Below are 16,896 nucleotides of genomic sequence, written 5' to 3' on the forward strand. Positions count from 1 at the left end.
AAAGCTTAGTGAGCGGAAGGGAAGAAGATCCTCACCAGCATCCAGGACAGAATAAACCAACCCACACTGGACCACCGAAGGGTAGCACCTGGGAAAAACCTTGCAGTCGCGACCTGCCCAGTTTAATTTCAAACCAACACCCTATAAAGGCTCCTTTGTTCCTCCACCAGCTCCTGTTCAGGTGCTGTGTCCTGCAAGGAGGTGCTGTGGTTGATCAGAATTGGTGCTGTCCAATTGCTGTCGCAATGCAGCCAGGAGGAAGCTGGATTACTTTCTCTCCCCGTTTATCACACGTGCCCCTTCTCCCTTAGGAGCCTCTGGAGCAGCTCCAAGCAAGCACTACGGTTTGGGAGCAAGAAGCAGAAGCTGCTGCCAATCTCCTCTGCCGTGAACATGTCATCGAGGGAATTGCTTCTGCTCTCGGAAATTGCTTTCAGGCTTGCAGTTGTTAACGCTGCAGCTGGGAGAAGCTGGAGGGCCGTAGCTCTCTGCCATCTCCTCGCAGCTGATAGGTGATGGCAAGCAAAGAGAGCAGCTTGGTTACAGGAGAGGTCTTTTTGGGGTATATTTGGCCTTTTTAGTTAACTGCCTTGGCTCTGCTCTCTGACCTCTGCAGTGTGGGATCTCTATTAAGTGTCTCTTCTTAAGTGCACAGTTTTTGCTCCAGCCACACTGTTGATTCACACTCTGCTCTTTAGCTTAAATAGACACTTACATTAATTTAATACTAATTTAAGCTATTAATTTCATAGCTTAAATTTATTCCTAAGCACCTGAACAGAGAGGCATTGTGAGTGTGAATGGGTCAGCCTTCAAATAATGCCGCTCCGTCTTCATTTAATCCCAAGGTGTTCTTTCCCCAAACGCAGCGACATCGGTGCAGCTCTTATGGGTTCCTAACTCTCATTTTCCTCTTTATTCCTGCAAGGATGTTTGCCAGCAGAAGGAAGCAGCATTACTGGGCTTACTCGATGGACTGCAGCGGGAACGAGGCTCACATCTCCAGCTGCAAGCTGGGCAACCACCTCAACGTGGACGCGGAGAAGAACGCGACGTGCGAGAACGGGATGCCGGCAGTGGTCAGCTGTGTCCCGGGACGTGCCTTTGCCCCCAGCAGCCACAGTGGCTTCCGAAAAGCCTTCAGGCAGGAGGTGAGCAGGGGGCGAGGTGCAACCTGGTGAGTGGAAGAAGCCAGCAGAGCTTAATTAGTCACACTTACGAGGACATGGTACCAGGCTTGGAAGGGTGGGAGCCTTGCTCACCGCTGCAGCTGGCAAGGCTGCGAGCAAGTAGTAAGAAAATACAGCCCTCACGTTCCTGTTCGAGCTGTTCTGTGCAAGCCAGTTGAATCCGTGCCCGGTTGCTGCTGGGCTTTGCTGTTTCGCAGTCACTTAAATCCTGCCGGGTTCTCTCTCCCGTAGAGATGCGATGGAAATAAGCTGGTATTTCCGCCGCCCCTGGGTCCTCTGCAAAGAAGTGCCCTGAGAGGCAGGGAAAACACGGCCCGCAGGAAAGGTTGGGAGAGCTGTGTTTGTTTAGTCTAGGAAAGAGCGGGCTGAGCGTAGCACAAAGGTCCTCAGATATGCAAAAGGCTGCTATGAAACGTGCCTGGAGTCGGCTGCTCTCAGCATCAGCGGGGCGGCCAAATGTGAAAGGATGGGCTTAACGTGCAGCAAACGTGTTTTAGGCTGATGCTAGGGGAATGTAATTTAATTTGCCATCTTTAAGGTATGTGCAGCCTTAGGATACGGGGGCGATTGCAGGGTCTGGAGGCTTTTAACACTGGGTTTGAGTTCTCTCGCAGGGTGCGTTAGGTGTTGTGGATTTTTCCCCTAGCCGTTGACTGTAGCCTGCACTCCCCAGCCCTATATCTCTGTGACTACAGCAGTGGGCTTTTTCATGGCACTTCAGCAGACCCCAAATGATCCCATCCCATATTGCTGTAGTAGAAGCTCTAAACAATGGGAGTAGTGCTGTCGTGTCCATGGTTGGCTCACCTGGAGTCCAGACAGGTCTGTGCACAAGACCTTGCAGGATTTAGGCCTCAGAGGTGAAAGGATTTGTAAATCATCATCAATCTTCTAAGCCACATGCGCTGCCCTGTTAATTCCTATTTGTAGGCTTTGGATACCCTTCGTGTGACTTGGAGAGTCTCTGAGCCTGGAGATGTGTATGCTTCCAGCTCTAAAAGTCACAATCCTCTTGCTCCCGGGCTCTGCACACTTCACCTGGTGGTCCCATACCTAGGGCATAGCTCCCACCCCAACAATGCATCTTTTGGGTGCTGGTGGGCTGCTCTGTGTGATACTGGGAGAACTGTAAGCCGTGCATAATTGGGCATCGATAGAAGAACAGGAATTAATGGAGCTGAACCTGCCTCTCAGCTGCATGTGTCAGACCGCCATCTATCAGATCACTTATTCCACCCGTCGGAGCTGCAGCCGGCAGGTTTTAGTGGCTGGGGCTCCTTGTTGGGCTCCTCGGTTAACCCAGGAGCCTCGTCCGGAGACCTGCCCAGCAGCTGAACCCATCCAGCAGCTGAGCACAGGCGCAAGTGGGCACAGCACCACGTGGAGCACCTCTGCGCTGCGTGTCTTTGGAGGGGTTTCGGAGTCTGGTGCAAATCACCTGTTGGCCCCAAAGAGTTTCGTAAGGTTTAAAGTGTAGTGTAAAGATAAAACACCTAACCAGCTTGGATTAGTGTTCAGGTATGGCTTGATTCAAGGGCAGTCATAAAAGGGGATGTGTTTATTCTGTTCCTAATAGTTCCCTAATCTGTAATATTTTGATAGGGAAGATTTCCATAGCTGTCAGGGATGGCAAGCATGGTGTACTCTTAGACAACACTGTGTATGCTTTAAAATACTTATTGATCTTAGAAAAACTGATGTTCATACTGGGATTTGGGCTGCTGCACATCCAGCTGTGACATCCCTCTGCTGCAGAACTGCTCTGTGAAACAGGCTCCTCGATCCAGGCACTAAAACGGCAGAGAACTAAGATGTCTCTATATATTTCACATATAGGGGCGTAAAAAACATGTCTCTGCATACCCTAAGTCTTACTAAACAAAGATCTCCTTTCATCCAGCACTTCTAGCCTTGTATACTATGTGATGGGGGTTTTTAGGTGCCTCAGGGCGGTACGTTTTGGGCGCGCACCCTACAGTAAATCAGAGCCATAAAGGAAGGATGCTCTGCTCGCGGGCAGTAGTGACCCTGCTTCTGTCTGTGTCTTGCAGCAGCCGCTGGTGCGGCTGAAAGGGGGAGCCAACACCGGCGAAGGACGAGTGGAGGTGCTGAAAAACGGGGAGTGGGGGACGGTTTGCGACGATAACTGGAACCTGGTGTCGGCCAGCGTGGTGTGCCGCGAGCTGGGCTTCGGGAGCGCCAAGGAAGCGATAACGGGCGCGAGGCTGGGGCAAGGTAAGGGCAAAGGGAGCTCCAGTGACCATTCCTCTTATCCACCTCTGAGATCCCTTTCACGGCCCAGGGCAGCGTGTGTTTTTACTGGCATGTTTGCCTTGGGGACCAAGAATTTTTTCGCTGCTCTTAGTAAGTCCCTTGAGGCTGTGCCTTAGAGGGATATTTAGGATTCCTTGAAAGGCATCTAGCGATGATGAGTTTAACCTTTCCCTCCAGCAGCTGCTCCAGTAATTACTTCTTTGTTATCACACCGGTTGCTTTCCAATTCTCTTTGCAAGTTCTCTAGATGCACGTGGTGTAAGGCATTACTAGAAGGTTCCTGGCAAAAATGGGCCCTGGGTCTAGACTTCAAAAGCTCTCCAATTTAAGCCCAGAATATTAATTTAGCCTGTTATAAATAGAAGGGCTATTTGTACAGTTCAGAGCCAGCTTTGGGTTTGGATTTCCTGTATTTGGGAGCTGGTTTAAATTCCAAAGCCTGGTAAACGGCAACTCAGAGCCTAACATTTGCCCTCGCAAACCACTTTCTGATTCACTTCCCCATAGTGTTAACCCTGAAGAAAATGACACCAAACCAAACCCTGTATCGTGAGACTAAATGAACGGGTGGCATTTCTGCAGTCTGGAAGCTCCTAGCAATGCCTGTGATTTCCACACATTTTCCTTTTTTTTTAATGTTAAACGCTGGCAATCAATCAGTGCACACTCCCGGAGCTGTTCTCTGGGACGCCGAGCACTCGGTTCAACAACTCGGTTGTTGAACTCTTTGTTCATTTATGTGTTTAGGCTTTGCTTTGTTACATCTCTATCTTGGTGAATTTGTGTTTTCAAATACAAATTGGAATGACCATTCTTGTCATTGCTGTGTTGGAGATGTAGTTTCACAAGGTAAAACACTGCTCACTTCCTAGAGACACAGGTGATGTGCAGTCAGTGTTTAGGAATCCCAGTTAAGCCAAAGGGACCTGTGGAAGACAAGTGTCTCCCACAAAGATTTCAGGATATGGAGAGAATGATTAATTTCCCCCTTTTGTAGATAAATGAGACCCAGAATAAAAAACTTACCCCTATTCAGACTCAAGTCTGTTGAAAGGAAGAAGCTGAGTCTGAATCTCCTGAACATGTTGTGTCCCCTACAGTGTCCTTGGAGGGAGAATATAAGATAAACTCCCAAGCAGCAGGTGAATGTGTATGTTGGACATACAGCCCTAATCCTGTTCTTCTGCTAAAGGGAATGGCACGGGAGGAAATACAAATTTTATCACCCATACAGCAATGAAATTTGGCTGCGTTTCAGTGCTCAGGGCTGCAGGGTCATGTCACCATTTCCAGAGGCAGCCACAAAGAGAATCTAAGTCACAGGTGTGCTGGCTGTCACAGGGAGTTAGAAAGCCTCCAGATGGCAGCAGAAAAAGGGTTTTGAGCAAAAAGACCCCCTACCATTAACAAACCCATCACCTTTTCCTGCCTTCCAGAGTCAGCCCTTTGCTTTGAGGTATAAAGGATCAGGCTTGAAGTTGGGTAACATTTTCCTTTCCAGAGAGGTGAGCAAAAAATGGCTCAAAATTCAGAATAATTTTTTTTCTCAGCCTCCATCTCCAAAATCTTCCTGCAAACTTCTGGAGACCAGAGGTTCTCCATCTGCTACTTGCAGGGATCTCCTGACCAAGCTGTGTGGTGTGAGCCCAGCAGCAGTGATGCATGGGTTACACGGGCTCCAAGAGAGCCTCTGGTTGTTCTTCAGTGATGAAGAAATTCTGCTGAAATCTTGGATTCTTTCCCCAAAATCTTCTTTCTAAACAGTTTTGAGCTCAGTTTGGAAACAGGACGTGGGAGCTTTACGGGATTATTGCCTTCTCTTATGCAGGTCTCTCCTCTTGCTGGGTCTCTGGTGGAAATGGTAGTTGTGTGTTGTCCAGGGAAGGAACCAAATTTCTCAATTCTTCTCCCAGTTCCTTGGGACCATTCTGTGCAGTGACAAAAGATGTTTGCTCTCTTGCTGCTTTGTTTTTATCAGTGGTGTTGGAGTCTGTAACACGCACCTGCCCCAAAGCATTTCACTGAGTTCTTGCACATCCCTGTGTTGTTCCGTTCTGCTGTCCCAGTGAACATGTAGCTGTTTGCATTTAAATGTCAGGCCTTGACTGAGACCAGATTCCTGTCATATGGATTCAGCCAAAAGGTCAAAATTTGTGAATTCCTCCAGCTGAAGTTTGTAAATTATGTAACAGCGGAAACTTGGCCTTTGCCGCAGCGCTTGACTCCCAGAGACTACTGGAAAGAATTTAATGGTAAAATTAATAATAATAATAATCTTGCAGCTTTTTGTTTTATTTTTTTATAAGAAATAGCTGGAGTTATTTCAGGATTGTGTTTTGAGTGCTAGAGTCCAACGCGACGTCTGCAAAGTATTAATAAAGCGTTATTGGATATTTCTTCACAGTAGCACGGGCAGAAGATAAGACTTTTTCTTTCTCTCCCCTCCCAAAGGCATGGGTCCAATTCATCTAAATGAAATCGACTGCACGGGCTTTGAGAAATCCATCACGGACTGCAAGTTCAACATGGAGTCACAGGGCTGCAACCACGAAGAGGATGCTGCTGTGAGGTGCAACGTTCCTGCGATGGGTTTCCAGAATCAGGTGAGAAGCCAAATGCAAGTGACGTGTCAAGGTGTTTTCATCCCAGAGCACTGTCTGCCCTCTTTGCAACACATTTTGGGGTGTCCCGGTAGGAATCGTTTCACCAAGTCCTGCCTAAAAATTCAGATTTTTAACATCTGCCTTGCATTAGGTGGGAGAGCATTTAAGGATGGCGCTTCCTTTTGTCCTGAACTTTGAGCTCCTCGAGGCTCAGCGAGGTTATAGAGGGCTGAAGTGCCACTTTGGCTGTGATCTGAACAGTTTTGGTGGCCCTGCAGAGCTGCTGCACATCCCTGCTGTGATAGGACCCCAATCGGTTCTCCCCACGGTGGCACCCAGGCCTAGGCGCTGCTGTCCCGTTTGCCACGTGGAGCTTAAAATCTCCAACTGGATGAACCAGACACGGGTTTCTATGAGCAAATGCTCTTGCCAAAGGCCATAAACAGCCTCTAATGTAGAGCATGGAGGAGGGAGGCTTTCGGGAGGAGTGTGTTGCTCTCTTGCATCTGGCACAGGCTGATTTCAGATGCTGGGCTTGGCTGCCCATGGTGGGAGACGAAGAACCAAACTGCACCGACTGCTCTGCAAGGAGCAGAACTGAAATTTCTAGCCTCTAAATCGCCCTGAACATTGCTTGGCCAACTGCTGCCTCTTCCCCATTCGCTCTGATGTTTCCTGACGTGTGATTTTTGTGCCCTGCAGCTGCGCCTGAGCGGCGGCCGCAACCCTTACGAGGGCCGGGTGGAGGTGCTGGCGGAGCGCAACGGCACGCTCCGGTGGGGCACCGTCTGCAGCGAGAGCTGGGGCACCGTGGAGGCCATGGTGGTGTGCCGGCAGCTGGGCTTGGGCTTCGCCAGCCATGCCTTCCAGGTGGGTCCCCTGCGCCCACGTCAGCCGCGGTGGCATCCTTGAGGTGGGTAGGGGCTGGTGGAGGATGAGGGGGGGTTATAAAAAAGCAGATTTCGGCATCAAGGTGTTGTCTGGAGAGACCCCGAAGGTTAAATGTCAATGCACAGCAGACATTTGGGAGATATTCAGAGCAGAAAGTGCTGCTCTTGGCAAACCTCATGTTTTTGTGCTGCTCGGGGCTCAGATTTCCCAGTCTGGCCCCGTTAGCACTGGTTGGGCTGGTGGTTTTGTGGGGTTTCTTGTCCCTCCCTCGGTAAAACTGGGGACTTGAACTCCTCTGGCTGGGTGAAACTTGAAGCCAAGTTTAACGTGGTGTCAGATCGCTTGAAAACAATTTGATTTTGCTCCTGGAGTTACTTCATGCAGCGTGTCCGTTCTGGAGCTGCATGCTGGCTCTGAGCTGTTCCTGTCTTTTAATGACAAACGCCCTAAACCCTCCCTGCTTGCACACAACCAAGAATGGCACTTAATAAAGAGATAAAAGCTACCAACTAACGAGCTTGGGATAACCACGAAGGAATAAAGTGTTCATCCCTCCAGGATCACAGGGTGGAAGAGGGACAGGCAGATCTGGGCATAACAGCAGCTTTTGTAGGGAAATATTTAACTTCTGGGCCTTTATTGCAGTTCCTGGGCACAAAATGGGTCTTGGGGCTCCCCAAAAAAAAACAGCTCCCCGTGCAAGCTGGTTCCTCCAGCTGACTGCTTGCACAGCTGCCAAGCAGAGCACCAGGGCTGAGGACAGCCACGTCCCTTGAATGCTGCTGGCCTTTCCAGCTGCCTGGCTCTGTTGACATAGCTCTGAGAGTCCAGCGAGAAACAAGACATTTTTTCCTTTAGCTGAGACTGCTGGTATTTAGAACAGAAAAGGCCCTTATGCACATCCCGACTGCACCAGCACGGCGAGGATAAAGCCACACTGTGTGGAACAGGGCGGCCCTGTGTGCAAAGAGCATTGCTAGCAGGGTTAACAAACAGCCTGCTGCAATGGGAGCCATGCTGCAGATGGGTTCTCTTCTCCTGGAAACGTGCTCCTGGTTTTGACGTTCACACACGGAGATCAGAATTTTTGGTCTTCTTCCTTCCCCTCCGTCTCTTCTCCCAGCAGCTTCTGCACCCGCTGGCCAACTTTGGCAGAATAATTGTCTCTTGCTCCTACAATTTCTGTAAGCATGGGTGATGAAGATGGGGAGCAGGCAGGGTTTGAATGTCTGCAAATCCCCCTCTGAGCCAGGAGATGCAGACCCCTGGGTTACCAGACCCCATTAGTCCCAGTGCCCCTCGAGGGCTGTGTTTCCCCTGGCATCTCCTGCCATTAATTCTGCCTCCCCTCCTTGTGCCACCACACACCCTGGCTTTTCCTGTTGCCCTCCTCCTTGGGCATCACAAGGCAGGTGTGGTTTATTTTCTGGGCATCCCTCCCAGAGGCACAGCCTATATGAGCTAAAATGGTCCAGGGATCAATTCATCAGCTGGATGGGCACAACAGGGTGAAAAACTGAGTTTACAACTGGACTGAAAACAAGGAGAGATTTAAAACGGCTCAGAAACAAGGGCAGAGATGTGCTTACACAGGTCAGATGTACACGGAACCTGGCTGAGCTGGGTTTTAATCCCAGTCCAAGCCTTCTGCTTCAACTGGGGCTCATTCCCCACGTTACTCTTCTCTGCTCCCAGTCCGTTCTGTCCCTGCAGAATTTAGCAGGTAACTTTCCTTGTCTCTTCCCCAGTATTTAAAGTGAGAAGGGAGTGGAGTGGGCCAGGGGTTAAGGAGGGTGGGTGACACGTTTGTGCACGCAGACCTCTGCAAGACAGTTTCACACTGTTGTGTTTCAGCATCTCATCTTTTAATTTTAATCTTTATTTTTTAATCAAGGGCTAAGCATATTTCAGGTACAGAGAGCTTTAAAAGAAGACCAAATGGTCCTTATCAGAGTCTAATGCAGCACTGTGGCCTCCCTCCCTCCTACGTAACACAAGTTAGGTAGGGACGAATATTCCCCCAGCAGTCCCCAAAAAGACCCAACGGTGTGCGAAATGCCTCTTTGTGTCTTTCTGCCAAGGAAACCTGGTACTGGCATGGAGACGTCAGCGCTGACAGCGTGGTCATGAGCGGGGTCAAGTGCTCGGGGACGGAGATGTCCCTGGCCCACTGCCGTCACGACGGAGCCGACGTCTCCTGTCCCAGAGGAGGTGGTCGCTTTGGTGCTGGCGTGTCCTGCTCAGAGAGTGAGTAACTCAAGGCTTTATTTCATTTTAGCACGTTTGCCTTGGGGAATACAGGAGGAATGGGTGGCCTATGCCATGCCTTGGGTGTGCCAAAAGTGTCAGATGGATGCTGGTGGTGCTGAGCACGGTGCGAGGAGCTGGGCCTGTCTCTACCAGACCCCTGTGGGTGTTTTTGGTTAGCCCATGAGTTCAAATCTTCCTTCCCCTCCTTCTAGCCGCCCCTGACCTGGTGCTTAATGCCGAGCTGGTGGAGCAGACGGCCTACCTGGAAGACCGCCCGATGTTCATGCTGCAGTGCGCGCTGGAGGAGAACTGCCTGGCCAGCTCGGCCGCCAACACCTCGGTCACCTCCGGCTACCGGCGCCTGCTGCGCTTCTCCTCGCAGATCCACAACAACGGGCAGTCCGACTTCAGGCCCAAGAACGGCCGCCACGCCTGGGTCTGGCATGACTGCCACCGGTGAGTGCCGCGGGGACGGGGCCTCCTTCGTGCCCTGCTCCCGCTGCCCCTGCAGAAAGGAGGCAGAGCGCAGCCGGGGCCTGGGCCGGACTGGTTTTGCTGGGGGAGGCTGAGATGCTTGGGGCTGGAGAACCCTGATGGGTGTTAGGGCAGCCGTGATAATCTCACAGCAGCGAAGCCAGTTTATTACAGCATGAGTTACAGGTGTAAATGATATATGAACAAGATGCAGAGCTCTCATCGGGAGAGATGCGTGTGCAAGGGCAGCGTGTACACGGGGCCGTGTGTTGTGCAAAGAAAGCGTGTGCTGATGTACCCACTCTATGCAGAAAGATGCAGCCATCTGATCTCCTTGGGAAGGGACTCAAAACCACACTAACTCTGCATTTTCTCTTTATTTTATTTATGCGTCTTGACTCCGCTTAGATTGCGCACAGCTGGGAGATTGTTTGGTTTTGGCACTTTTTGGTAAACAGCAAACTTACCCCCCAAAGTGCATTGTTTTTCAGGGGGACGCTGACAGTTTCAGCCAAAGAAAACGAGGGAGAGGAAAGGGAGCTGGAACCGAGCCGTGCAGATGCTTTGGTTCTGGAATGATGGCTTGTTACGAGGCTGATTTTTCGCTAATTTGGGATAAAAGAGAGCTAAGAAACTCGGTGCACTGCTTTTATCCTGCCACTGCGGTAAGGCTTGTGCCTTCTGAAAACACGTAGAGCAATAAATTCCCAATTCTTACAGTTCTTAATAGCTTTTGCTAACAGTGGGAGCGAGGTGAGGTTGTGGTATGGGGCAGGTGTTGGCTGCTTTTACCTTGCAGACGGGTTGGTTTTGTGACGGCTGCATTCAGAGGCACGAGCAGAGCTAAAACCTCAGCGGCACAGAACCGGAGGTAAATAGGAAACGGGAGGTGCAGGGGAGGAGGAAGCCTGGACCAGAACAGCGTCTGCCTGCTCTTCTGGATGGGAAGGGGCTGGAGGAATTCGTGGGTGCCACAGGGATTCGAGCACGTCGCAGGCTGGGTAAAAAGGAGGCACTTGGAGCTCTTGGGGAGAGACTGCCCAAGTGAGGTGAGACTGGGAAAGGATCAGGAAGAGGCCAAGAGCCATCTGTGCACTCAAAACTGGATTCTGTTTATACGGAGGAGGGATGAACTCAATCCCTCTTCAATCTTTCCAGCCTGTAAACACCAGAATGTAAACACCTCTCTGAATGATTCAGACATATTTCAGAAACTGAGTCAGACTTGAGACCTCAAACTTATCCAGGAGGCAGCCAAATTAGACAGCTTCAAAGTCAACAGCTCAGCCACTGCAGAATGTCTCTTCTTTCCTTGTTGCCTCACTCCATCACTGGGAGCTTCTGTTCAGTAGGCTTTCTATGTGGAAGCAGAACAAAAATGGGAAAGATCCTAGCAGGGGCTCAAAAGTGATTAATTTCTGGCATGTCATGATTTATTTGTTTGGTTTTGGTTACAGGGGAGGTGGTAGAAAGTGAAAAGAAAGCCAGTCTCTAGAGGAAAGATTTCTTCCTTTCCATCCTTGCCCCCTTTTTTCTGTAAAAACGTGTGCAGAGTGGGGCTGCAATACTTGTGGCTCTAAGTTTTTATGCTGTGATTATTTTTACAGCTGGAAAGGAGATGAGCTGTGCCTTGTGCTTTTTATTTATTATTTATTTAACTCATAAGCATCAGTTTTTGAACTGGGGTCTGTGCAGTTGCCTCACTCCCAGGTCAGGCTGTGCAGACGGGCTCTGGTGTCTCAGGATTTGGGGACCAGCTCTGCTCTCAGCACCCGTGGCTGCACTCCTGTTCCCAACAATGTGCTTGCATGTGGGTTTTTTTCCCCGATTCCAAGGCTGGGATCAAATTCAGCATGTTACATCAGCGTGACCACGTTTGTGCTCGCAGCCCTGGCCACGTGGAGCTCTACTTGGGCACTTCCCACCTCCTTCCTGGCCCAAGGAATTGACTGCACTCAGGCACAGGTTGAATTTTTTGCTGAAGCAGCAGTTTGGCATAGAAGAGGACAAAGTTCCTGAGGTCAGCACCACCCAGACCCTGCAGTGGTCTCGCTTTGCTGGTTGCAGGTTTACAGCACAGCTTCCGTGCTCTCTCCTAAGCGTTGCTGCGTTCGATAGCGGCACAGCCCCAGCTGAGTTGACACCAACACTTCCCCGTTTAAAATGATGAAATGCGTCGTGTGCGAAGCCAGCTGTCACCTTGTTTAGATCAGAGCGAAGCGAGTGCTGGGAGGGAGAAGCCGGTTCCATCTGTTGTTCGTTTTCTGCCAATAAATTTACATTCCGATTCCTTTTTAAAAATAAAAAAGGAAAAAAAAAAAAAAGGAAAAAAAAAAGAAATAGCCAGGTTGCTAGCTTGGTACATCCTGCTCTGTTTGCAGCCTGTTAGGGACAGGTGGAATAGTTCTTTTTGGGGTAAATAGGGCACTAGAAATGATAACCTGGTGCTGCTGGCTTTGATTTTTCCCACCTTATAAACCACTGCGATCCCACGAAGGCTGGGGCAAGGCTCTCCCCTGGCACAGCTTTAGCACTTGATGTATAAACAAATACCCGGGCTGGGAGCCAGGACGGAGGCAGCCCGAGTGCCGGTGCCACGTAGGAGCGTGCCGAGGGGAACGTCTCCTGCCTGGGGTTTCTCTCTCCCTCTCCTCCTGTAGCACCTTTTGGTTCCCAGCACTTTGTGCATCGTCATTTATTTCCTCCCACGCTGCTGTGGGAGGAGAAATTCCTGCCCGAGGGATGAAGCAGCACAAAGTCTGGGCTATTCCCATCCACGCTGTCCTGCCCCTGGGACCGTCGCTGCTGGGGGCACCGCACAGCCCTTCAGAGGTGGTAATTAAAGGGGTGTCTGCTTGCCCTAACGATGGCTCTCCCCGTCTGTGTCTTGCAGGCACTACCACAGCATGGAGGTTTTTACCCACTATGATCTCCTGAACCTCAACGGGACCAAGGTAGCTGAAGGACACAAGGCCAGTTTCTGTCTGGAAGACACGGAGTGTGAAGCAGGTGTGTTTTGCCATTGCCCCTCGTGCTTTCTGCTGTCCCCATACAGATTACGGGACTCAAAGATGCTAGGAAATTCCCGAGCAGGGCTAGAGCGTGGCTTGACAGGACCTGGAAACCAGTCCTGAGGATGTGTTAGTATGGAATAATGGTCTCTACAGGTTTAAGAGAATCCCAGCAGACCCCCCCCTGTATGTCGAGTTTTCCAGACCTCAGCTTCTTATGTCTTTATTCTGAGCTGCTCTGGAAACCTCAGTGTGCGTGGTCTGATTCCCATAAAGCATGAAACTCCGAGACTTGCCCCTGGGTGATAACACAGGAAAGGTGGCAACTCCTCCCAGGCATTTAACTAGCCCATGTATTTCAGTACAGGACTCTAAGCGAGGTAATGTTGTGTTGTCTCATCCAAAATATCACGCCCGTAGCTTATTGCTCTCTATGGGAGCTGGAGAACAACCAGCCCTTCCTCTGACACGGTCTGTGAATCCAATGCTGCGTGGTTTTAACTCCTCTCCTCCTTTAGATGTGCAAAAACAGTACGAATGTGCCAATTTTGGTGAACAAGGGATCACAGTCGGATGCTGGGACGTGTACCGACATGACATCGACTGCCAGTGGATCGATATTACTGATGTCCCACCGGGCGACTACCTCTTCCAGGTACGGGGGGGGAGAAAAAGGGTTTGAGACACTGCCAGTGCCTTTATCTTATCCATTGGGGATGCCAGGAATGTAACTAACTGGTTAGTTTATACATCTACAATGCTATGAACTACTGGTTATAGTGATTGTGTTCCCAGAATACCTAAAGAATTAGCTAACAGAACAGCAAAGTGTTATCAGATCCCATATTAAACCCAATTAAAAAGTCAGGGATGATAACCACAGCTTGGAGATAAGCCCTAATGAATCCAGGTGCAGCTAATACTTGATATCCTACACAACCCACGTGCTACCACGGCGTTGCATCCCACCGTTGTCTCATACCAAGCCTCTGAGCTGTTTGTAAGCAATGCTCGCTTCGCTTGGGGAATTAAATCGCGGTGTTTGCATGAGAAGTTGCGGCTGCCTACAGTCTGTTTTGTGCAAGTGGGGGGCTCTAAAAACAGTCACTTAAACTGTAGAGGAGCGAAGGGAATTATTTTTGTCTCCCCTGCTATTGTGTGAAATGTAGAGAAGGTGTTTGAGGGTATATTTTGGTGCATGGGGGAAGGTGTGAGCTTGATCTTGGTGTAATCAAGCACTTTGTCTGCTTTGAAAAAGTGAGTTACTTTTTTTCTAAAACAAATGAACAAAAAAATTATGCTGTAATGAAAAGTTGATTCTACCTCGAGTCCCTCTTCAGGTAGCTTTATGCTGTTTCTCCATCTCTCCCAAGGTTGTCATCAACCCAAACTACGAAGTTGCCGAATCGGATTACTCGAACAACGTGATGAAATGCCGGAGCCGCTACGATGGGCAGCGCATCTGGATGTACAACTGCCACATAGGTGAGAGGAGCTGACTCCTCAGTGAGCCCTTTGTGTTTCCACTGTGGTGTGCTTACTTACATGCTCGATAAGATGAGCTGTTGAGTCCAGGCTGGACCCTGATACCACTGTCACGGTCTGCTGAGCTGAGCAGGGGAATGGTTTGTTTCTTAGTGCTGTCTGTACTTATTACTGGGGCAGCGAGCACAACACGGGTCAAAGAGCTTTCTGACCAAGATCCAGGAGAAATCCCTCTTGCTCGGCCTTGGTGGAACAGCGATAGCAGATGTTACAGCTGCGCCTGTTCTGCAGGGGAAGGAGCATTTCTTGCTCCCCCCTAGAGGTTGTCAGGCAGAGGGAGTGCAATCCGAGAAGTTGTTTAGAGCGCTCGAGTAGGCCCCAGCAAATACCTACAAATTCTTTCCCGAGCTGAACTCTTACCAGCCTGGGACTGACCTCTTAAGACCCCAAAGCTTCTCTTTTCTTGAAAAGCAAACAAGGACGGTGATGTGTGAAACAGGGCAGTGAGAGCCATGCACTCGAGCCAGAAACGAAAATGCTCTGCTGTCACTTTGGTATGAGGGAGAACAGCTGCATTATTTTTTTTTGAATGCGCATAAAATATCTTTTGGAATTTTTAAGCCTTGGAAATATCAAAGCCAAACGAGCTTAAATTCGTTTTTGCTTCAACAGTCAATTGTCAGGTCCGTTTAAAAAGGGAATCAAGTTGCAGGGTAAGACAAACCCTTTTTAACACAGAAAGCAAATTAATAGCAACTGCCTGTCAACTTCCAAGTAAAGCCCACGGTAAAGACAATTTCCAGAGCTGGCTCAAGTTCTTGAAGGAATATTTTTCCTGATTTTTTTTCCTCATTAGTTTGTTGCTTTTCTGAAGAAAATACTCATCTCGTGTGTCATACTACAGCCTGTGACCTAGTTCAGAAAAGCCAAACCCACTTCAGTTGGATGAACAGGCACTTAAGTGTTATATGAGCTCTCCAGCTGAGCTTGAAAATATTTCTGCTTAAAAATAAATGTGTTTAGGCTTTTATTGTCTCTCAGCTAGCAAAAGTAAGGGCACAGCCCTATTTAAGAACAGAGTAAACAGAACCCACTTACCATCAGCCTCAAGGAAGAGACCATTCCACAGGTCCTGCTAGTCATCATGTAAGTAACGTTGTTAAACAACCAAGGTTAGCAGTAAAATTGAGGATGGTTTGTAGTCTAGTCTCCCAAATATGTTAAAGATCAGACCCAGTACTCCTGGGGACTCCTGGTTGTTCCAATTAGGGCAATATTTAATTAATGCTTAAATTAATTAGTCCATGAAAACCCTCCTCTTCCAGTACCTGCTTTGAGCCCTTCAATTTTATAGCATCTTACATGGATTACACAAAACCCCAATGTGTTCTCTGCCTTGTGCTGGTTGCAAGCTTCCTTTGTTACCTCCTGCTTCACCCCGTGTTCTTTCTGTGACCCCCCCAGGTGGCTCCTTCAGTGACGAAACGGAACAGAAGTTTGATCACTTCAGCGGACTCACAAATAACAAGGTGTCCACCCGATAAAACAGCATTGCCTCCCACCCCACTATTTAAAGAAGCGAGGCTTCCTGCTTCGGTGATTTCCCTAACCACTGCACACACAAAAAGAAAATCAAGCAAACAATCAAACTCTAAATTAGCAAGGTAAATTATTTCCTAAAGATGCCTTCCTTCCCAATTTAGGTGCTTGGACTACCGTGTGTCTCTTGTAATTCCAATCCCTACGACTTGAGGTAGTTAGGAGCAGGCTTTTGAACTCTACTGGGCTCCCTATCTTCACCATCCCAACCTACTCCATCAAGACTTCTCCCTCCACTTTGCAGCGCCACCTTTATTCATAGACGTAGGTCCAGGCTGCGGCGAGCACAGTTTGCCTTTGTTTGGGTTCCAACAACCTAAATCTGTCTTTACCGTTCGTTTTCTTGGTATTTTTAAGCTCTTTGACTCAAGCTTGAACGCACCATTGATGCAAACGTCTCCGTTTGTGACGCTGCCTCTTGAACGCAGCTAATCCTCAGTACTGCTGTGTGTTTACTCCATTTTAGCAAGGAAATGCGGGAAAGAAAGAAAAAATGAAGCAGCTTTTTTCTGAGCAGAACAGTCTAAAGCATAATTTAATACTGCAGTGAAACTCTTGTGTTCAACAATCAACTCCCAGCACAATCTCTTAAAAGGAGCAGCTAATGCAGAACTGTTTTCTACAAGTGCATCAGAGCTCCACGAAGCTACACCGCCACTGAAACACCTCGAAGACTTGGCAGATCTCCTGATGATGAGTCCACTGGATTGTGAATTTCCATTACACAGTAAGCTATTCACCCCATCGAGTCTACGTACACCTAAATAGTACCTTTTAAGCTGGATATTCACTCCATCTCTTCTGCAAAAGATGAATTTAGTTAAGGCATTTTTATCATCACTGTACGTTACAGAGGTAATTTCATGGCTTTTCATCATCGGGGATCTGGACCTATGCTGTCACAGACCGCCTGCGTAAGTTGTCTTTAAAAGGATTTTTACACTTGGTAAATTCATAATGGTGCTAAGAGTGTTCCTCTGTTTGTTTGAGGACACGTTGCTACAGCTTTTCAGACACAGCTACTTGAATAAAAACATTTTACCCAGAAAAAATGTTTTTTCTTCCTAAATCCTATTTGTGTATTTCTACTCCAGGAAAGTTTAGGGCCTTGTTCACAAT

The 16,896-nt window shown here is 48.9% G+C and overlaps 1 protein-coding gene across 1 annotated transcript in view; it reads left to right on the forward strand.

Annotated features, from left to right (window-relative positions):
- The window catches only part of LOXL2 (lysyl oxidase like 2), a 45,130-nt gene extending 28,301 nt beyond the window's left edge, over positions 1-16,829 (forward strand). The window contains exons 5-14 of the mRNA XM_040538400.1: positions 929-1,151; positions 3,242-3,425; positions 5,916-6,067; positions 6,770-6,937; positions 9,040-9,205; positions 9,421-9,664; positions 12,576-12,691; positions 13,212-13,348; positions 14,067-14,178; positions 15,643-16,829. Of these exons, the coding sequence (XP_040394334.1) occupies positions 929-1,151; positions 3,242-3,425; positions 5,916-6,067; positions 6,770-6,937; positions 9,040-9,205; positions 9,421-9,664; positions 12,576-12,691; positions 13,212-13,348; positions 14,067-14,178; positions 15,643-15,722 (1,582 nt within the window). The 3' untranslated portion in view covers positions 15,723-16,829. The remainder of the gene's footprint in view (positions 1-928; positions 1,152-3,241; positions 3,426-5,915; positions 6,068-6,769; positions 6,938-9,039; positions 9,206-9,420; positions 9,665-12,575; positions 12,692-13,211; positions 13,349-14,066; positions 14,179-15,642) is intronic.
- Positions 16,830-16,896: the final 67 nt, after the last annotated feature.

Source organism: Cygnus olor, chromosome 27 (genome assembly GCF_009769625.2).
Source record: "Cygnus olor isolate bCygOlo1 chromosome 27, bCygOlo1.pri.v2, whole genome shotgun sequence".
In the NCBI taxonomy this organism is placed as follows: domain Eukaryota; kingdom Metazoa; phylum Chordata; class Aves; order Anseriformes; family Anatidae; genus Cygnus; species Cygnus olor.